At 42.1% G+C, this 23,169-nt stretch overlaps 1 protein-coding gene across 6 annotated transcripts in view; it reads left to right on the top strand.

The window, feature by feature from the left end:
- ABCG2 (ATP binding cassette subfamily G member 2 (JR blood group)) overlaps window positions 1–23,169 on the top strand; it is a 241,032-nt gene that overhangs the window by 148,973 nt on the left and 68,890 nt on the right. For 4 of the 6 annotated variants that reach the window (XM_073590863.1, XM_073590845.1, XM_073590855.1 and 1 more), the window contains one exon: window positions 15,241–15,333. The exons of the other annotated variants lie outside the window; for them this stretch is intronic. In XM_073590863.1, coding sequence (XP_073446964.1) covers window positions 15,241–15,333 — 93 coding nt within the window. The remainder of the gene's footprint in view (window positions 1–15,240; window positions 15,334–23,169) is intronic. 6 annotated transcript variants of the gene reach the window in all.

The raw sequence follows: 23,169 nt of genomic DNA, 5'->3' as shown, positions 1-23,169 counted from the left end.
CAAGCAGAGGACAGCTGCCGGAGTACTCACTGCTCCCCACGCCGAGACTATGGGTAAAAATGGCAATATATTTTGTGACACAATTTCCGCTGAACATGGAAATACCCTATATGTGGCTGTACATTATTGCTTAGCCACATTGCAAGACTGGGGAGGGAAGTAACGCTATTTATATAGAATATTTTAAGGACTTCATATACAGGACCCCTAAGTGCAATAAGAGCAGATTTTCCCTCTCAAGTGGAAATTACACCTATTTATATACAGGTGTAGTGACAATTTTGACTACATTAGTGTTTTTAAGAAACAAGCATCAATGGATGAAATCATTTTGATAGTGAGGGAAGAATAACAAATCTATAATAATGTAGTTGCATAATTGTGAACATGCTCTTTTAATTGGGGGGGGTGTTGTATTCATAACTAGCCAATCACATTTAAACTCGGGCTATTTAGTAGTGAGTATACAGCTGCCATCATTTAAAGTGAGAGTGGGCTTTTCTTGACATTTTCTTAGTTGCATTTTACAGCAAAATTCATGTTCCATAAACAGCTTAAAAAAAAGCAAAAGGATCTCATGGTAAAAATGTATCAGTCATGAAAAAGGTACAAAACAATTTTCAATCCATTAGATTTACAATGAAATTGTGATTTGACACAACAGTGACATTACCCAGAACTGGATGCACCTAAAAATTTTATGAAAAGACAAGAAAATTGTTGTAGGCTGCCAAGAGATCAACAGCAACATTGGAGTGGCTGCAGGAAATTCTGGCAAGTACCGGTTGTATGCTTCATATGAGAACAATCTCCCATATTCTTCATATGTCTGGTTCGCAGAGTAGAATGACTATACAGCAGTCTTTTCTTACAGAGAAAAACATCCAAGTCTAGCTACATCAAGTATGCCAAAAGCATATGGGAAATTGTTTTATGGTCTGTTATAATCTGATGAGTCCAAAAAGTATGTTTGGCACAAATCCAAAACTGTGCATTGCCAAAACAACATCATACCCACAGTGAAGCATGGTGGAGGCAACATACTTTGGAGCTTTAGTCAAAGTGGAGGAAATTATTAACAGTTCCAAATATCAGGTAAATTGGGAATCAGAACTTTCAGGTCTCTGCTAAGAATATATTGAGGAATTTCACCTTTCAGCACAACAAAGAACTGAAGCATATTGTACCTCCAAGTCAACAAAACAATTACTTTACCAGAAGAAGATCAAAGTTTTAGAACAGCCCAGTCAGAGTCCAAACCTGAATCCAATTTAAAATCGGCTGATTGACCTGATCACTGCTGTACACAAGGCAATTCCTTCACAATCTGACAGAGTTAGAGCACAACTGCAAGGAAGAGTGGGCAAAGATTGCCAATTCTAGATGTGCCATACTGATAGATTCCCAACCAAAAAAAGAATGAATGCTGTCATAAACTCAAAGGATACTTCACCAAATTATTAGTTTAAAGCTGTACATATTTATGCAACCAGATTTTAACTCTGTGTTCCTTATTCCTGTTGAAAAGATTTCAGTTTATTTTGCAATTCAATTTTAGAGATTATGGTTGACATTAAAGGTGGAGAAATATATGAAATGATTCTTTGTTATGATTTTTGCACATGTTAAAAATCTGGGATTTTAACAAGGGTGCGTAAACTTTTTACATCCACTATATTTTTCTGAAACAATCTGGCCGGATCATAGCCAGAGACAAGACTAGTCTGGTTCTAGCCCCAAATGTCTCTTCCCAGTGCTGTTGCAAGTGATTGACAGATCTCTTGCTATGGGAGTGACCTGTCAATAACCTCTAGAAGTGCTGGGTGAAGTTGGTCAATGGTGGACCAGTGTCATCTCTCCCTCTGTGTCAATCATTTTAGAGAAATACATACCAAGCTGCAATTGTGCAGTCAGGTTCTGATTCATGGCTACTGCCATTTGAGCAGCATCAATCAGATGACATGTTCCCTTTAAATACTGAATTGTTAAAGTGGTATTTCAGACAATACTTTTCTGTGATACTACATATATACTTTTGAAATGCAAATGAGTGGGCACCATCCAACTATATCTAAACAGTATACTATGTGGGATCACCACGCATGAAACAATTATAAGAAAATATAAATTTTTATTTATTGCACAAAAGCAGCAAAAAAACACCACACGTTAAAAACAATTAAAAACAGTCTAATCAGCATGTACACTGCTGGCTGCAGAATATAATGGCACTAAATATAAATCAATCAAGCTATTAATAAAGCTCCATATGATACAGACAATGCAGTGGGAGCAATAGAAAGATACAATCAAAAATGACTGGACAAGTTATTGTAACTCTGTAGTAATATAATATGCTAAATGCATAACAAACAGCAAAGAAAAACAATCGATAATCCCTAGTAAGAGCCCTGCAGTGTTTGGTAAATACCTGATGGAAAGAGGTAGGGAAAAGCCTGGGTAGCAAGTAGAGTTCCTCATGGAGTGAAATCACTTATTCAAAAAGAGCTACTGAAGCTCAAAAATGAAAAAGCTAATGAGGTGCGGTAATTCCACACCCCAAACTGGAGTACAATACATCACCCAGAAGCAGAACAGTCAAAGAGTCCAGTCAAAGTCGCCCCAACGTCTGTATAAAGAGCCAGCAGCCACAGCGGGATACAGTAACCCACGCGTTCCGACACCGCAGGTGTCTTTCTCAAGGTGAGTGTTAATGTTGGTTAGTAGAGCAGCTATTTAAGTCAAAATAATCACTAATAAATCCTTGCCAGGTGGCAGCTAGTAGCGTGCAGACGCACAAGTAGACGGATGTGGCATCACAAGTTTCGAGTGTAATGCGCAGGCGCCATCACAGCATAACAAACAAACGTTAAGGTATAAGTCAAGATCTCGTGAGAGTTAAATGTCCCGCGCATGCGCACTACGACCGAGCGAGTAACCATAGCGCTGTTTGTAAGCGCTGTCACAGACTGCAGAGCGGCGCCCGTTGCAAATCAAAGTCTCATGAGATCTGCAAATCTCACACATGCGCAAACAAGCCCTCAAGTAACCATAGCAATACAATCAAGTGCTATCACATCATACAAGGCGGCAATTTGATGCAAACCAAGATTTCATAGGGCCCATGCATCACATGTAGGCACAATTCGACTGGACATATGACTAAAACAATAGAAGCTAGACGCATATGTGAGCACTGTCATAGTATCCGCTATGTTGCGAGAAACGATGGCTGAAAATAATAAAAGACGATTTAGTACACAAATGTTAATGTGACAAAAGGGCGGCGCTTGATAGAGATTGAATCTCATGGACTTAATACAGCCCGTACATACGTTGTGTATTTTTAAGTATAGGTCAGGATCTCATTAAAAAGTCCCGCACAAACGCACTGCAATCAGGCGGATAACCATAGTGCTGTTTGTCAGCATTATCACAGACTGCAGAGCGGCGTTTAGTGTAAGTCAAAGTCTCATGAGATTAAAAATCTCACGCATGCGCAATCCAACCCTGAAATAACCATTGCAATACATGCGGGTACTGTCATAGTATACAGAACGCCATTTGATGTAAACCAAAGACGCATAGGGCCTACACAGTACGTGTAGGAACAGTACAACTAAGCGAATGGCCAAGATGAATACTAAACACACATGCTTAATATACCAACGCTAATGCGACAAGAGGGCGGCGCTTAATACAAACTGGTTCTTATAGAACTTACACAACCCATACAAACATAGTGTGGCTGTAGCAATGAGCGATAATGTAGCCAACAGCTCAGATGGTCAAATAATCATAGCAGTCAAAGATACATCTCATAAGTACGCATAAACTATAGCCAAGACCATGTATATTAATACTAGAAATATGTTGTCGCTGTATCTGCTGAAAAAATCAACATTTAATGGGCAACTTGCATGAAAACAGCCTATGACAATAATGTTAAATGAAATTAGATCAGATATAAGTACAGGTTCTAGTTTGATGTGACAAAGGCCAGGCCTAAATAGAAACATAGAGATCGCCCACTGAAGATTGTCTTGTGGTAAAACTTATACCATCAGACTGCAGGTATAACAATACCAGACAACACACCAGAAAATTATGGAAGGTCAAGACAATGGTAAAATTGAAGCACATTATAATGGCCCATATGCAAATCGATGTAGCGAAATATAAAGGAGAAATGCACACCAGAGCCATCAATGATGGTACTAGAGTCTGAAGATGTAAAAATGTTTTTAAGTCATACCTGATGTCAAATTACTAAACATGTATAAAGTAAATGCAAGGCATAGATAAACAAACGCCAGACCAATGCAGGTAAAGACCAAACACTGCTGATGACCCATTAAACCCAAAATTGGAAAGAATGGAACCAATTTGAGTAACAGCAAGTCAGAGTTTACTGACATGACCATAAGTATCTAACAACATATCTTAGTATCATGTATTAGTACAGATTTGAGAAAAAATCTAGGGGGGGGGGGAGAAAGAAAAGGGGGCATCAATGAGCCGACGCTTAAACATACAGTGTAAAGAGGGTGAATGAACAACCCAGATGTTGATATACCAGGATGCCAGAATATCCAATACACATTATAATCACCCATGTATCCAACATTCACAGTGTATTTAAAAAGACATGATAGAAAGTCCCAAAGATGAAAAAAGAGGGAGGCAAATCAACCCCATCCTCCTATGTTCGACGTGGTTCCCAACATCATGATGAAATGTCATTAGCGATGTACAGATTAGATGCGTCGAAACGGGAAATCTCAGAGTCCAGCCAAGTGAGAGAGAGACGTCCCGAGGTCCAATGTATAGTAGGAGCCAGGAACTAAATGCTGGAGGGAACAAAAGGCAGGAGACAAAAATATATATTAGTAAGATGACAACACGGTTTATATCTTCTTATAGAAGCCGTTGTAAAGCAACTCCTCATTAAGACCTCGAGGCGATAAACAATCCAAGACATAGATCCACCTGGCTTCCCGACGGAGAAGCTCATCTGAGATATTGCCCCCCCTGATGTTGTTAACACGAACCCCCTCTAGTCCTATAACCTTGAGGGAGTCAGGGGAACCCCCATGAATATCAAGGAAATGGGTGGCCACAGAGGTCAACGGTTTCCCCTTACCCCTATCTGACCGTGCCGTCATAATATTCGAGAGGTGCTGCTGAGTCCTCCGTCGTAATTCTTGCGTTGTCTGCCCCACATATATTTTCTTGCATCCACAAACCAGGGCGTAGAAAATATTGCGGGAGCGGCAGTTGAAATACGCCCTCGGCTGTATCTATGTGGGCAGACAAAGCACAGAAATCAATCGATTAGACAAAATTCGAGGACAAATAGAGCAAGCACCACATGGGAAGGTACCCTTATTGTTATTACCGGCACGGATCTTGGTGGTGGGGCGTCTGAAATGACTATTAGACAAAATGTCTTTAAGGTTCTGCGCCCTCCTAGCCACCACACTAGGGCGTTCATCCACAAAACGTCGTAACTTGGAGTCACTTAACAGAATACCCCAGTTGTTCCCAAGGATTTGATAAACATCACTCCACTGATTGTGGAACCTCATAATGAGGCTAATCTGGTTTCGGGCATCCCTTACCCGTGGGGTTAGAAATTCCTCCCTAGGACGATTCCTGGAGAACTCAAAGGCTCCAGATACAATCCTCCTTGGATATCCTCTCTCACGAAATCTGTTAGATAGTTGGCGTGATTCCCTCATGAAATCTTCTGTACGGCTGCAGTTTCTCCTGATTTGGATAAATTGTCCTTTATGGTCATGTCAGTAAACTCTGACTTGCTGTTACTCAAATTGGTTCCATTCTTTCCAATTTTGGGTTTAATGGGTCATCAGCAGTGTTTGGTCTTTACCTGCATTGGTCTGGCGTTTGTTTATCTATGCCTTGCATTTACTTTATACATGTTTAGTAATTTGACATCAGGTATGACTTAAAAACATTTTTACATCTTCAGACTCTAGTACCATCATTGATGGCTCTGGTGTGCATTTCTCCTTTATATTTCGCTACATCGATTTGCATATGGGCCATTATAATGTGCTTCAATTTTACCATTGTCTTGACCTTCCATAATTTTCTGGTGTGCTGTCTGGTATTGTTATACCTGCAGTCTGATGGTATAAGTTTAACAACAAGACAATCTCAAGTGGGGGATCTCTATGTTTCTATTTAGGCCTGGCCTTTGTCACATCAAACTAGAACCTGTACTTATATCTGATCTAATTTCATTTAACATTATTGTCATAGGCTGTTTTCATGCAAGTTGCCCATTAAATGTTGATTTTTTTCAGCAGATACAGCGACAACATATTTCTAGTATTAATATACATGGTCTTGGCTATAGTTTATGCGTACTTATGAGATGTATCTTTGACTGCTATGATTATTTGACCATCTGAGCTGTTGGCTACATTATCGCTCATTGCTACAGCCACACTCTGTTTGTATGGGTTGTGAAAGTCCTATAAGAACCAGTTTGTATTAAGCGCCGCCCTCTTGTCGCATTAGCGTTGGTATATTAAGCATGTGTGTTTAGTATTCATCTTGGCCATTCGCTTAGTTGTACTGTTCCTACACGTACTGTGTAGGCCCTATGCGTCTTTGGTTTACATCAAATGGCGTTCTGTATACTATGACAGTACCCGCATGTATTGCAATGGTTATTTCAGGGTTGGATTGCGCATGCGTGAGATTTTTAATCTCATGAGACTTTGACTTACACTAAACGCCGCTCTGCAGTCTGTGATAATGCTGACAAACAGCACTATGGTTATCCGCCTGATTGCAGTGCGTTTGTGCGGGACTTTTTAATGAGATCCTGACCTATACTTAAAAAAAAAAATCAAAAAATACACAACGTATGTACGGGCTGTATTAAGTCCATGAGATTCAATCTCTATCAAGCGCCGCCCTTTTGTCACATTAACATTTGTGTACTAAATCGTCTTTTATTATTTTCAGCCATCGTTTCTCGCAACATAGCGGATACTATGACAGTGCTCACATCTTAAACATATGCGTCTAGCTTCTATTGTTTTAGTCATATGTCCAGTCGAATTGTGCCTACATGTGATGCATGGGCCCTATGAAATCTTGGTTTGCATCAAATTGCCGCCTTGTATGATGTGATAGCACTTGTTTGTATTGCTATGGTTACTTGAGGGCTTGTTTGCGCATGTGTGAGGTTTGCAGATCTCATGAGACTTTGATTTGCAACGGGCACCGCTCTGCAGTCTGTGACAGCGCTTACAAACAGCGCTATGGTTACTCGCTCGGTCGTAGTGCGCATGCGCGGGACATTTAACTCTCACGAGATCTTGACTTATACCTTAACGTTTGTTTGTTATGCTGTGATGGCGCCTGCGCATTACACTCGAAACTTGTGACGCCACATCCGTCTACTTGTGCGTCTGCACGCCTCTAGCTGCCACCTGGCAAGGATTTATTAGTGATTATTTTGACTTAAATAGCTGCTCTACTAAGCAACATTAACACTCACCTTGAGAAAGACACCTGCGGTGTCGGAACGCGTGGGTTACTGTATCCCGCTGTGGCTGCTGGCTCTTTATACCGACGTTGGGGCGACATTGACTGGACTCTTTGACTGTTCTGCTCCTGGGTGATGTATTGTACTCCAGTTTGGGGTGTGGAATTACCGCACCTCATTAGCTTTTTCATTTTTGAGCTTCAGTAGCTCTATTTGAATAAGTGATTTCACTCCATGAGGAACTCTACTTGCTACCCAGGCTTTTCCCTACCTCTTTCCATCAGGTATTTACCAAAAACTGCAGGGCTCTTACTAGGGATTATCGATTGTTTTTCTTTGCTGTTTGTTATGCATTTAGCATATTATATTACTACAGAGTTACAATAACTTGTCCAGTCATTTTTGATTGTATCTTTCTATTGCTCCCACTGCATTGTCTGTATCATATGGAGCTTTATTAATAGCTTGATTGATCCATATTTAGTGCCATTATATTCTGCAGCCAGCGGTGTACATGCTGATTAGACTGTTTTTAATTGTTTTTAACGTGTGGTGTTTTTTTGCTGCTTTTGTGCAATAAATAAAAATTTATATTTTCTTATAATTGTTTCATGCGTGGTGATCCCACATATATGCATAGTCTGTTTCCTTCTTTTGTTTATACATATATACTTTTATATCAGTTTCTCATGATTTTCAAATTTAAACAAAATCTCTGCTTACCGTCATTCCATAAAAGCCTTTGTTGATTTTTTTCCAGGGTATAAACAGTTGCAAAATCAAAATTATTCAGTCCTACTCCTTATTATAAATTCAACACAATACACATTTCCACTTTTAATGATTTCTGCAGCCTTAGAATTATTCAACCACTTCATGACAAGCATGTTTAGTATCTAGTAGGCTACTATAACCTGCTGAAAACATGATCCATTGCCAGAAATCTAAGCCCATTGTTCATGTGCAGTTGTATCTAGTTCACTAATACTCTTGAATAAAACAAAATACAAAAAAGTCCCTGACGCTAAATCTGGTTGCAATTGATGTGCAACTACAGAGAGACGTGTTAACTGTATGTGCCTTTGCCAATTATGAAAAAATCTAACTAGATCTTTGCACTCACTAGTGTGAAGTATATATGACATTGTCTAAATTACAAGAATGTCTAATAAGCAAAATTGGTCAATTCAACTACTTTGGATCACCTACAATATCATACTACAATGCCACTCAATGCGCAGCTGGTCTAGTCTGATGAAGGAAGGCGATTCTTAGGAAATGCGTTGGAAGGAAGTGTGTCCACACTGAGCATCCATACCTAGTATCAATCACATCACTGAAGCTAATAGATTTACCTGTGCTTTCACTTTCGAGCAACCCTTCCGAGTGACGCTTCTGACGCACCTCCTGACCTTGACGCACTGAGTGACGCAGCTCCAAACACAACATTTAGTGACACTATTGGAAGGATTCAAGAGAAAGTGACTGCTTTGAACATCTAACACTGCAGGTTATGCATTGGCTACAGCAGCAAGTGGAAAGTAGGCACATGCAATGCTTTTTTTAATATCTTTGTTATAGTATTTTCTACTGGTGAACCGCTGCATATTGAGTGACCCTATATTGTGATAATATAGGAAGTCCAAGTTGGTCACATTTACCAATCTTTCTTATTAATTTTGGCAAGTAACACGTCATTTCTACTTTACATTAGCAGTTTTCAAGAGTGGCCCAAAAAAGTTAAAAGGAAAGATCATCCCGTTGCACAAACAAAGAAAATCATACAAAAAATTAGAGATGGCACTGAGCGTTCCTAGTACCCACACTAGAGGTGTGGAATGGACCAGTGTCAAGAAAGCTGCTGTGCCTATTTCACAGCATGCTCCCCTGCCTTTGCAGTGGCCATTTTTGACACTAGGAGAAAAGGCCAGTGATCTGACTGAGGGAGTTAGTGGTTGCAGAAGGTTTATAGCAGGTTTTGTGAAGGTATCGTCATGGCCAAAAGTGTTTGCACCCTTGAAATTGTTCAAGAAGTATTTCTCACAGAAAATTATTGCGATTACATATGGTTTGTTATGCACGATTATTTCCTTTCCTTTCTGTGTATTGGAACAACACAAAAACAGAGAAAATTGCCAAATTGGACATAATTTCACACAAAACTCCAAAAATAAACAGAACAAAATTGTTGGCACCTTTCCAAAATTGTGGGTAAACAACTCTGCTTTAAACATGTATTGCTCTTTCAAACTCACCTGTGGCAAGGAACAGGTTTAGGCAATATGAAAAACATACCTGAAACCAGATAAAAAGGGGAGAAGTTAACTCAATATTTGCATTGTGTCTGTGTGTGCCACACTAGGCATGGAGAACAGAAAGAGGGAGAGAGAACTATCTCAGGACTTGAGAATCAAAATTGTTGAACAAACTCAACAATCTCAAGGTTACAAGTCCATCTCCAGAGATCTTGATGTTCCTTTGTTCGCAGTGTGCAACATAATCAAGAAGTTTGCAACTCGTGGCACTGTAGTTAATCTTCCTGGATGTAAAGGACAGGAAAAAATTTAAAGGTTGCAACGCAGGATAGTCTCAATGGTGAAAAAGCAGCCCCAATCAAGTTCCAAGGAAATTCAAGCTCAGGGTGAATCAGTGTCAGCGAAACTATCCATTGACATTTGAATGAAATGAAATGCTATGACAGGATGACCTCACTGCTGACAAACAGACATAAACTAGACTACAATATGCCAAAATGTACGTGGGGAAAGCGTCTTGTGGACACTTGAGACCAAGATATAGCTTTTTTGGAAAGGCACATCATTCTACTGTTTACTGAAAACAGAATGAGGCTTACAAAGAAAATAATACTTAACCTACTGTCAAATTTAGTTGAGTTTCAAAGATGTTTTGGGTTGCTTTGCTGCATCTAGGACTGGGTGTCTTGACTGTGCGCAAGGCATCATGAAATCTGAAAATTACCAAAGCATTTTGGGTTACATTGTAGTGTCAGTGTCTCAAAGCTGGGTTTGCAAACTAGGTTATGGGTCTTCCAGCAAAACAATGACCCCAAAAATATTTCAAGACGTACCCAGAAATGGATGGAAGCAAAACGCTAAAGGGTTCTGAAGTGGCCAGCAATGAGTCTGACCTAAATCCCATTGAACACTTGTGGAGAAATCTTAAAATTTCTTTTGGGAGAAGGCAGTTTACAAAAGGAGAGTGGTCCAAAATTCTAATTGAGAGGTGTAAGAAACTTGCTGATGGTTACAGGAAGTGATTGATTGCAGTTATTTTTTCCAAAGGGTGTGCAACCAAATAAGTTGATGGTGGCAAAAATTTTGTCCAGCCCATTTGTGAGGTTTTGTGTGAAATTATGTCCAATTTGTCTTTTTGTCTGTTTTTTTTGTGTTGTTCCAATACACACAAAGGAAATAAACACTTATAACAAAACATGTGTAATTGCAATAATTTTATGGGTGGAATACTTCATTTTCTGGAACAAGTTCAAGGGTGCCAACACTTTCGGCCATGACTGTATGTGAGAAATATAGTCACATTTAGTTTTCAAGGGTAGAGGGTACTAGAGTGAGGTTCGTGGGATGCAGTGAAGAGCCGGAAGCAGGGAAGGGGTAAACAGAATTTAATTACAGTATACTGGTTATATAGACGTACAAGATGTACTCCGCACAGGGAGAAAAGACCTGCAGCAAGATTTGTTGTGAGTAGACACTAAGGTTTCAGGATTCAATTAAGTATCAGGAATTTCTAGGAGAAAAACATCAAGCCTATCTAATCTGAAACTCAGGAGTTATTTTTCTTTCCAGTGGGACAATGATCATATGGGGACCTTAAAGTCCTCAAATTTATGTCACATGTGCATGTTGAGTGTTTGGTCAGTTTTTTACCTGAATATTAGTAGGCCAAAACCAGGAGTGGATGAAAAATGGGATAGTGGTAATGTGTTTCTATTATACTTTTCCTCTGTTTCACTCCTGATTTTGGATTACAAAAGCAGATAAAAAAAAGTTACCAAATACTCAATGTGCGCATGTGGCCTTAGGCTTGGTTTCAGAAAAAATCCTGGAAGATTCTAGAGTGGCTGTCAGTCACATGATATAAACCCTATAGAAAATTACTGAAACTGAAATTTGAAGATGGTGGTTACAGCCCATAAGAACAAGAATATTAGTGAACTGGAGGTCATTGCCCTTGAGTAATGTTCTAAGGCACATAAAGAATACTGCCAAAACCTGGTGTATGACTACGCATCATGTTTTCAGCATGTCATAACAGCCAAAGAGGCTCTACTAAGAACCAAACATGGTTATCAAGAAGTAATTGAATAATTCTGAGACTGCAGTAGTCAGTAAAATGGCAATTTGTGCTGAATTGGAAGAGAGCACTTGTTATATTACTTGTGCTGAGCTATTTAAATTGCTCTTATTTCATTTATTTATTGCAAACAGCAGAACGTTTGTAAATTTTGCTAGTAAATCTAATTTGATATGGAGGTTGAATAATTTTGATTGCAACTGTAAATCTACCTGGTCATGTTATAGATTAAAGAGGTGGTGCATAGCTATTATATCTGTACTGTAACTTTGAGGTTACATTTAAAGTGACACCCCCTCATGCCATTTACAACATATAGTCCTCATATTGGGTGCCCTCTACTCTGCTGCCTATCTCTGCAAGACACATGAACATTCTCTTCCTCTTCAAAATGGCCACTGCAGAGGCGTAGGGAGTGCTGTGTAAAGTCTTAGCTACACCTCCCCTGACTTTTCACAGGTGGATCAGCAGTGCACATGTAAGAGGAGGGCAGGACGGTCGTCGCAGCCGAGGACACCGGGGCTCTGGTGTCCTGACCTCCTCCCACAGAAATACCTTCAGCATCTACTGGTGTACCTGTTCTGGTTGCTGGTCCACGGTCAGGGATTCCACTGTGGCGCGACCCAGCTCCTGCACACTTGATTCCAGTGCATGAAGATGAAATAACGGACACAGATACTGGATCTGATGGATAATCAACGCTTTTACTTTCTTCTTCAACGGTCCCAGACACATCAGTTACATCACAGTCCACACAGCATTCCTCCTGCTCTTTCCCTTTCTTACTTTCTTTGCCCTCATGTACATTATGGGGTAGTAGCGCCCTTGGTGGTACCGCAGCTTCACTACAATAGGACCTCAGTGCATAGGGGATCCCGCTCATCCGTTTCGCCCCGGACTTACCAGCTTCAGCCCTATTGAGGATCTGCCATATCATGAACCTTCTGCGCCCTGCATGACTTTTGGACCACATTTCCTTCTCTGTTCCTGCTGCTGACGTGAACTGTAACTTCCCCGGGTGCTCCGGTCTTATCCAGCACGCGTCTGACTGTGCCCATGCTTCTTCACTTAAACATTGCATATCTGCTATGTAGTCCTGGGCTTAGAGCCCTTGTGGACCTGTGGGACATGCTCGCCCTTCTGCCTAATTCCTACAGTCTACACTAGCTTAACCCATAGCAGCTCCTCCTACAGTTAACCCTTAGCAAACTTCCTAACAGCTATACCTAATATGGCCCACTAGGATGCCCCCATCTACTGTAGTGACCCGTTCCATAACTACGCTTACCCATTCTATGAACTCTATACTACAAGTGCCCTCCTCTAATGTTCCTAAAGGGAGCACTATCTTACCCTAATCTGTACATAAATAAAATACAATAGTCATAATAAAGCATAATATCTTATAGTATGTACAGTATGGTAACACATAGCGTGGCAATACCATTCAGACAGTCGGTAATACACAGCCATGTAGCAGTACAGAAGCATAACAGTGTATTTACATCAAAGCTCTTAAAGGGGAGGAGGCAATAAAGGGGTGTTCTAACCCACTCCCCTACACACATTCCACAGCAGAGAATTGTCTAGAGAGTTGTTGCTCAGACTTTCCACATTGCTCCATATGCCTCTGTATCGGCTATTTTGGAGAAGAGGAAAATGGGCCATAGATCTGACTGAAGGAGGTAGTGGCTGTAGAAGGTTGTAACCATGTATAGTGATGATATATGAGAAATGGATGTTCCTAGTACCTACAATAGAGTTGTGGGATGGACTAATGCCAATAACACTGCTGTGCCCATTCCACTGCAGACAAAAGAAAGGGGATGAGTTGTGTAGACTTTTTGCAAAGCTCTCCATGCCTCTGCTGTGGATATTTTGGAGAAGTGGAGAATGTGCTTCTGATGTAACTAAAGGGGGTAGTGGCTCCAGTTATAGTGAAGATACATGAATAATATATAATCACATTTAGGTTCTAGGAGTTGAGGATCACCTTAAGGGCTGAAATTTTCCACAAAATTAAGCTTGTTTTAAATTGGCCTAAGGATATATTTCTGCATTGTACCACCACTCCCTGGATATGGCAGAAAGGGGAAGCCATCCCAAGCTTCCACCAGATTCCAGTGGAGGCAGGACCTTGCGGGCACTACAGGATTTTTAACCTTTACGACGTAATGTGTTACCAATGGTTTTCTTGGTGACTGTGGCCCCAGCTGCCTTGAGATCATTAAAAGTTGCCCCCATGTAGTTTTATGCTGATCTCTCAGCTTTCTCATGATCAATGATACCCCACGAGGTGAGATTTTGTATGGTGCCCAAGATCAATGTCGATTGACAGTAATTTTGTATTTCTTCCATTTTCTTACTGTTGCACCAACAGTTGTCTCCTTCTCACCCAGCATCTTTCTTATGGTTTTGTAGCCCATTCCAGCTTTGTGCAGGTCTATGATCTTGTCTCTGACATCCTTAGAAAGCTCTTGCCCATGTTGTACAGGTTAGTCTGATTGATTAATTGAGTCTGTGGACAGAAGTCTTTTATAAAGGTGACTATGTAAGACAGCTGTCTTTAATGCAGGTAACGAGCTGATTAGGGGCGTCTAACTGGTCTGTAGGAGCCAGAACTCTTAATGGTTGGAAGGGGATCAAATACATTGCAAAATGCAAACAAATGTATATAATTTATACAATATGATTTTCTGGATTTTATTTTTGATATTCTATCTCTCAATGTTAAAATTAACCTACCCTTAAAATTACAGACTGTTAATGTCTTTGTCAGTGGGCAAACTTACAAAATCAGAAAGAGATCAAATAATTATTTCCTTCACTGTATAATCTATCTGAATTTCTTTCAGTGAATTATTCAATAGAACTGCGCCACCAGATTCTTGTTTCTTCTTCACACAAGACATGATTAGAATTACACAGTTTACTTGACTATTTTATAGCCTTTCTTCCTAGTTACCTGCCCAGCCTTATCTGCTTAATGCTCCACTCATTACACAACTGGAAAAGTCATTCACACCAGGGTTGGGGAGGTTTTAGGACAGCCGGATGAATAATTAAACAAATTGATTCTACCAAGCAGTCATTCAACCGTAAAATTACATAAAAACATCAGGTCACAGGCCACGTATTCTTTCTTTGTAAAGTGTACGTATTGTCTCATGGTGTCAATGTGACATGTGAAATGATTGATTGGTGGGGGTCCGATTTTAGAGACCTCCACTGACTACTAAAACAGAGTGGTAGAAGTGATCAGTTGAGAGATGTGCCTCTCCAGCTCTTCTGATTGGTGTTCTACGCTCTATTGTGAATAAAATATGGCTATAAGAGATTTATAAGTCATTGCATTCTTGTTCTTTTCTTTACATTTTACGCAGCCTCCCAACTTTTTAGGAATTTATATACAGGAACTTGCATTTCATGTCTGCGTGAGAAAGGTTATCTGTCTTGAAGAGGTGAGACGGGTACAGGTAATTGATTTTTACCTTTGCCTTACTGCTCTTTTTATTGACAGTGTACACATTACTTTCCTGACAAATGCATAGCATGATAAACATCTTTGTGAATATCACTTTTAGGTTCAGTGCAGTATATCCAGATAATGATTGCCATATCACAAACGCACGCAAAGTTTGACATACCTCATCAAAACCTGGAAAACCCCCAAAAATCTTGTAAGACACACTTTAGGGATGTGTATCATTGATTCGCTCTGTATTCTGACAAGTAACACCAATACACAGTCTTGTTAAAGACAATGTTGACTTGAGTGTCCTTATATGAATATGCATTCATCATGCTTATTGCAATCGTCCCTATCCACCCGTCACCCCTCAAACCAGCCAGTTGATTTAGGCAGTGTTAGCCAACCATCTGATTTGTATGGGGATGTCCCTACTCTCTTCCATGGGCAGATGATTGAGGAAAGAAGGTAGTTGGAATAAGCGTGATCCTTTGTTTCCCTCTGGAGATAAGTTGCTGCCAAATTCACGCTTCATCCAACAATTATACTGTGAAGACCTGAAGTAATGTCTACGAGCCCAGTTGTACGGCTTGCTTACAAGACGCTAAAGCCCCCGTTACACATAACGATGTCCCAGCGATCTCACCAACGATCCGACATGGATGGGTTCGCTGGGACGTCGTTAGACAGCCCCTCCAGAGATCAGGACCAGCGAGCAAGCTGGTTTCTAATGCGTCTCCTGGATACCCGATGTTTACATTAGAAACCAGCGTGCAGCGTTGCGGATCGCTGGTCTCTCGCTGCCACACGCAGCAGTGTGCGCTGGCCAGCGGGAGACCAGGGATCAAAAAACGGCCCAGAACGATCCTGGACGATCAGAGATACCCGGCGGCGGGGGGGGGGGGGCGGTCGCTAATCCCTGTCACACACTGCGATCTCGCTGGCGAGATCGCTGTGGTGTCACAAAATCAGCGATCTCGCTAGAGAGATCACTATGTGTGACGGGGCCTTAAGTCATCAATGTAACCATGAAGCACACTGGTAATTGCTCATAAATAAAATCACTTGGTATAGTTTTGACACATTGCTGAAAATAAATGTAATAAATGAAACATGATTATTTTACATCAGTTTAATTGTTCTCCATGTTAACACAAAACTGTTGAGAGGTGTTAAAGCATTTTTTAGTCCTTTAGCCTAATGTTGGGCTCCAAGTCACTTTGAATAGCAGCCTAAGAGGAATTTACCTTTATATGTATATTTGGTAGTATCCCAAAGAGTACCTTTGCATTATTTTACATATGGTATTTGTATGGTTTCCTGCAGGTATGTAAGGTACAGTAAATTCCTTTTTAGAAAGCTTGTTCCTTCTTTGGAGAGGTCAGTAGCGTGCCAGGAAACATGACTTACCTTTGCCTTACTGCTGTCACTTCACTCAATAACTTCCCGTAGGAAATATTCAGCATAACAGTCTGATCTGGTAAAACCTGATGACAAAGACTTCTTTCAAGCTTAATAGATGATTTTAGAAAAAACCTTACCCACCAAATTCATTATCTAGTATTAGACTGTTAGTGAAATCAGGCATGTTATTTATTTAATTGGGAGTGCAAAGGTAGCAGTTACACCAAGTGCCTGAGTGGACCTATAAGCCCTACTTTCATGGGTCGCCCTCCCAGGGCTGTGGGGTACTCGGTACCGGGCCCGATGAGCTTCAGTGAGAGATGTCACAGCAGCTGGGACCCGGCCCATGGCCCTGGGCGCCCATTGTAAAAGGGGATTGTTCAGTGTGCTTATGATGATTAGAGTTTATGAATGAGTCGTGACCCCACCTGTGGTGTTCGGCAATGAAGATGTTAAGCTGCAGACAGATCCTCTGGGACAGATGGTGTGGTGCAGCAATGATGTTATAGCCCTCCACAGGCAGGGCTGTAGTCCCAGGGCAGAGTAGGTGAAGTGACACGAACATGGTGTAGTGTCGGGCGCAGGGGATGTGGCAGTGCCGGGCAGGCTGACGCAGGAATAAGTGGAGGACACCAGGTCATGTAGTTCCAAAGCTTTACTCAGTCTGTTGTAGCACAAGAGCCCGCATCCGTGCCGTGTCCTCCGGGTCAGGAGATCAGCCAACTTCCAGGCAAGATGAAGTACTCCTTTCCAACACTCTGCCAACATATGTGCCTTTTCTGAACGTCTCCCTCTTAGCGCCTTTAGTGAAGTACTCACAGTACTGAGTTACACTGGAGTTCCTCCTGTCAGATGTTCCTATGAACTCTACTTGTACGGCAGACAGCTGTATGTAGCCTGCTTCGGGGACTCCTTACTACCTAGTCCCGGCTCACTCACGATGCTGTTGTGCCCCCAAGTCTGGTGTGGGAATAAAGTGGTGACAACTTCTATCCCTTCGGTGTCTGCTGCAGGACCATTAGTATCCATACAACCTCGGGGACCGGTCCCCGACTTGCGCTTAGAACTTGGGAAGGGTTCTCCTCTAACCCTAATCCTTAGTTCTCTTCTTCTCCTCATGTTCTGTACTAATCCTTTCCTTATGGAGAGTCAGGCTTTCTATCAATGTTCCTTTCCTGTGCCAGCGAACTGAGGTCGGCTGCAGCACTTCCTTCATCCATCCCTCTCAGGAGACCTTCACTCCTCCTCTGACTCTGTGAGACTGACCAAATCCTAAACTCGTCCCGCTCTTTTGATGCAAACTAAACTCCACCCGCCTCCCAGCACGCTTCGTGTTCCAAGCAGGGAGCCACCAAAGGGTGCTTTGCTACACTACTATGTTGTGTGGGATGCAGGTATTGGAGTGTGGTCTGGTGTCTCCACCTTACCTGGATGGTGGGGTACCACACCTCAGGAGGAGGTGCAGTACCTCTGTGGCGACTGAACCCTCAGGGACGCCACATTCACATAACAAGACTTCAATACTATAAACACCGTCATGATATTTGGTGAGGTAGTCCTGTTACAGATTTTGAAATGGGGCCCAGAATTTAGATGAGATTGTGCACTCAAATGGCGCTATACTTTTCTCCTCACCGCGGAGATTAAAATAGACTTTAAAGTCCCACAATTAATAGTGACACTTTGTGAAGTACAGACAGGAGCTCAAAGGGGTTTACCACTACTGGAAATCATCTTCTTAACAGCTACATTTTCCATAATAAAATTTAAAAAAATATAGTCACATCCCTAATCAGTGCTGTGACCCATCGGAGACCCATAGCAGACTCTGCAGGAACAGCACCGCTTTCGGAGGTAAGCTGTTTTTTTATCTTATCTATGGGCTTTTTATCAGTTCAGAATGGGTTGAGGCTATTCATTTGACATCATGTAAAAATGTCTTAATTGAGGTCTCTCAGATTGGACAGTCTCACATAGGACATTAGTTATGATCCTGTTGTGAAGAATTACTATGCCTAATATTGTCATAAATATGCATTCAAGTTAATTTCATGGCATTGTCGCCTATACCATAAAGTCTGTGGTTAAAAATCTATATATATATATACACAGTTGTGGCCAAAAGTATTGACACCCCTGCAATTCTGTCAGATAATACTCAGTTTCTTCCTGAAAATGATTGCAAACACAAATTTTTTGTTATTATTATCTTCATTTAATTTGTCTTAAATGAAAAACCACAAAAGAATTGTCCTAAAGCCAAATTGGATATAATTCCACACCAAACATAAAAAAGAGGGTGGACAAAAGTATTGGCACTGTTCGAAAAATCATGTGATGCTTCTATAATTTGTGTAATTAACAGCACCTGTAACTTACCTGTGGCACCTAACAGGTGTTGGCAATAACTAAATCACACTTGCAGCCAGTTGACATGGATTAAAGTTGACTCAACCTCTGACCTGTGTCCTTGTGTGTACCACATTGAGCATGGAGAAAAGAAAGAAGACCAAAGAACTGTCTGAGGACTTGAGAAACCAAATTGTGAGGAAGCATGAGCAATCTCAAGGCTACAAGTCCATCTCCAAAGACCTGAATGTTCCTGTGTCTACCGTGCGCAGTGTCATCAAGAAGTTTAAAGCCCATGGCACTGTGGCTAACCTCCCTAGATGTGGACGGAAAAGAAAAATTGACAAGAGATTTCAACGCAAGATTGTGCGGATGTTGGATAAAGAACCTCGACTAACATCCAAAGAAGTTCAAGCTGCCCTGCGGTCCGAGGGTACAACAGTGTCAACCCATACTATCCGTCGGCGTCTGAATGAAATGGGACTGTATGGTAGGAGAACCAGGAAGACCCCACTTCTTACCCCGAGACATAAAAAAGCCAGGCTGGAGTTTGCCAAAACTTACCTGAAAAAGCCTAAAACATTTTGGAAGAATGTTCTCTGGTCAGATGAGACAAAAGTAGAGCTTTTGGGGCAAAGGCATCAACATAGAGTTTACAGGAGAAAAAAAAGAGGCATTCATAGAAAAGAACACGGTCCCTACAGTCAAACATGGTGGAGGTTCCCTGATGTTTTGGGGTTGCTTTGCTGCCTCTGGCACTGGACTGCTTGACCGTGTGCATGGCATTATGAAGTCTGAAGACTACCAACAAATTTTGCAGCATAATGTAGGGCCCAGTGTGAGAAAGCTGGGTCTCCCTCAGAGGTCATTGGTCTTCCAACAGGACAATGACCCAAAACACACTTCAAAAAGCACTAGAAAATGGTTTGAGAGAAAGTACTGGACACTTCTAAGGTGGCCAGCAATGAGTCCAGACCTGAATCCCATAGAACACCTGTGGAGAGATCTTAAAATGGCAGTTTGGAGAAGGCACCCTTCAAATATCAGGGACCTGGAGCAGTTTGCCAAAGAAGAATGGTCTAAAATTCCAGCAGAGCATTGTACTGTAAGAAACTCATTGATGGTTACCGGAAGCGGTTGGTCGCAGTTATTTTGGCTAAAGGTTGTGCAACCAAGTATTAGGCTGAGGGTGCCAATACTTTTGTCTGGCCCATTTTTGGAGTTGTGTGTGAAATGATAAATGTTTTGCTTCATTCTCTTTTGTGTTTTTTCATTTAAGACAAATTAAATGAAGATAATAATACCAAAGAATTTGTGTTTGCAATCATTTTCAGGAAGAAACTGAGTATTGTCAGACAGAATTGCAGGGGTGTCAATACTTTTGGGCACAACTATATATATATATATTTACCTTAAATTGTCTGTCATCCACTTCCGTTTGGATGTCCCCGAATCCCACAATCCACTGTGCCGACCGCCATATTGAAATACCCAAGTGATGGGTGTTCCAATATGGTGCCCGCTGGTGGTACCAGGACCACCAGCGGGACACCGACGGGACCGCCGTCGCTGGAACCCCCCTGCCGGACCCGCCGCCGATGGACTCCCCCGCCGCTGCCTGCCCACCCACCTCCATCACAGCCGCCAGGAAAGACCGAGGCTTGTGGCCTGTGCACAGGCCGCAAGCCACAGTCTTTCCTGCCGGCTGGCTGCCGCCAGGACCCCCCCTCCGGACCCGCTGCTGCCCTCCCAGTCACCTCCGTCACAGCCGGCAGGAAAGACCGCGGCTTGCAGCCTGTGCACAGGCCGCAAGCCGCGGTCTTTCCTGCCGGCTGGCTGCTGCCAGGACCCCCCCACTGCTGGACCTGCCGCCACTGAACCCCCCCTACTGCCACCTGTACTCGCATACACACTCACTCACACACACATACTCACATACACACACACATACTCACACACGTACACGTACTCACATACATACACACACACACACGTACTCACGTATACACACACACGTATTCATATACACACTGTCATGGTTAGGACATGGTTAATGTCCTGTTCTCACAGGGTTAACTTTTGCCGGCCTCTCTTTGGATCTGGGAGGGGTATTTATACTCACTCCAGACTAGCATTCTCTGTCAGCTATACTGTTATTCTGGTTGTGTGTCTGACCGACCCCCCTGGTGTGCGTGTATTCTGCATTGCTTGTTTGATTCCCATGTATGACCCGGCCTGTTCCCTTACTCTGTACTCAGTCTCTCGCTTTGGTACTATTCTCTTCTCCGGTTCTCACCTCCTGGCTTGGCTATTGTTACTCCGTTGCAGTTTGTCCCTATTGTACCGTCCATTGCCCGTTCTGGTTTTCTGATCTGTTGCTACGTCCTGACTATTCGCTCTGTCTAACCCTTTGGTACTGTCCTGCTATCTCGTGCTTTGACCCGGTTTGTCTCTGTCTATGCCCCTTGGTAACATTATCCTGTAATTACCTTTCTAGGAGTTTCCCTGCAGCTTCTATCTCTGTGGATCTTAGGCCACGCCCCCAGCAGTCACGTGCTTCAGGTCCTGGAGCATGCATCCTCACTGCTGCTGCCCGATCCACAGGTATCTTTGAGCACTGTTTTTGTACTCAGGACACGCGCACTGGCAGTGAGCAAGTGCAGTGTGGTGTTCCTGACACACACACACACACACACACACGTACACACACACTCACACACACGTATTCACATACACACACACACACACTTCCCTCCCAATGAGATAGCATCGGGCACACCTCTAGTTAAAGTAATAATGGAGTAACAATTGTATGTTTTCTGAAAATAATAATGCATCATAATTACAGGAGGTTTAGCTGATACATCTAATACATCTAACTGATCAAGCAATGCAGAACTTATACTGTAAAATATACAAACTGAACGGCTGAACAGCGATTATATCTGGAGAACAGCACACGTAGACAGGAAAACAAAATTCGGTGTTAAAATAATGGTTAAGACAATCAGGATGTTGTGTTAGGCTAGTTTCACACTTGCTTTTTTTTGCAGCGCGTTTTTCCCGCAAAAAAAGCATTGAAAAAACGCATACAAAAGCATACAACTGCTGCGTTTTTTTCAAGCATTTTTATGAGCATGCATGAAAAAAACGCAGCGTTTTTATGCGTTTGTATGCGTTTTTAGTGCGTTTTTACCGCGTTTGCGTTTTTTTCCAACATTAGGTGGCCCCTCACACTAACCCAAACCATGACTTTACTAACCCTAACCCTGACCCTAACCCTTAACCCTAACCCTGACCCTAACCCTAACCCTAACCCTTAACCAAACCATACTTAACCCTAACCCTGACCCTAACCCTTAACCAAACCATACTTAACCCTAACCCCGACCCTAACCCTTAACCAAACCATACTTAACCCTAACCCTGACCCTAACCCTTAACCAAACCATACTTAACCCTAACCCTGACCCTAACCCTAACCCTAACCCTGACCCTAACCCTGACCCTAACCCTTAACCAAACCATACTTAACCCTAACCCTGACCCTAACCCTAACCCTAACCCTGACCATAACCCTAACCCTAACCCTGACCCTAACCCTTAACCAAACCATACTTGACCCTAACCCTAACCCTAACCCTGACCCTAACCATAACCCTAACCATACTTAACCCTAACCCTGACCCTAACCCTAACCCTGACCCTAACCCTTAACCAAACCATACTTAACCCTAACCCTAACCCTGACCCTAACCCTTAACCAAACCATACTTAACCCTAACCCTGACCCTAACCCTGACCATAACCCTAACCCTAACCCTGACCCTAACCCTTAACCAAACCATACTTAACCCTAACCCTGACCCTAACCCTAACCCTTAACCAAACCATACTTGACCCTAACCCTGACCCTAACCCTAACCCTAACCCTGACCCTAACCCTTAACCAAACCATACTTAACCCTAACCCTGACCCTAACCCTAACCCTGACCCTAACCCTAACCCTAAACCCCCTTAACTAACCCTAACTTTACCCAAACCCCTAAATTCCATTGTCTAAACTAATGGTAAAAAAAAACGCATGTG

This window comes from Dendrobates tinctorius, unplaced genomic scaffold (assembly GCF_039654945.1).
Source record: "Dendrobates tinctorius isolate UK_male_01 unplaced genomic scaffold, ASM3965494v1 ptg000011l, whole genome shotgun sequence".
Lineage (NCBI taxonomy): Eukaryota > Metazoa > Chordata > Amphibia > Anura > Dendrobatidae > Dendrobates > Dendrobates tinctorius.
This window is presented reverse-complemented; position numbering and strand designations above follow the sequence as displayed.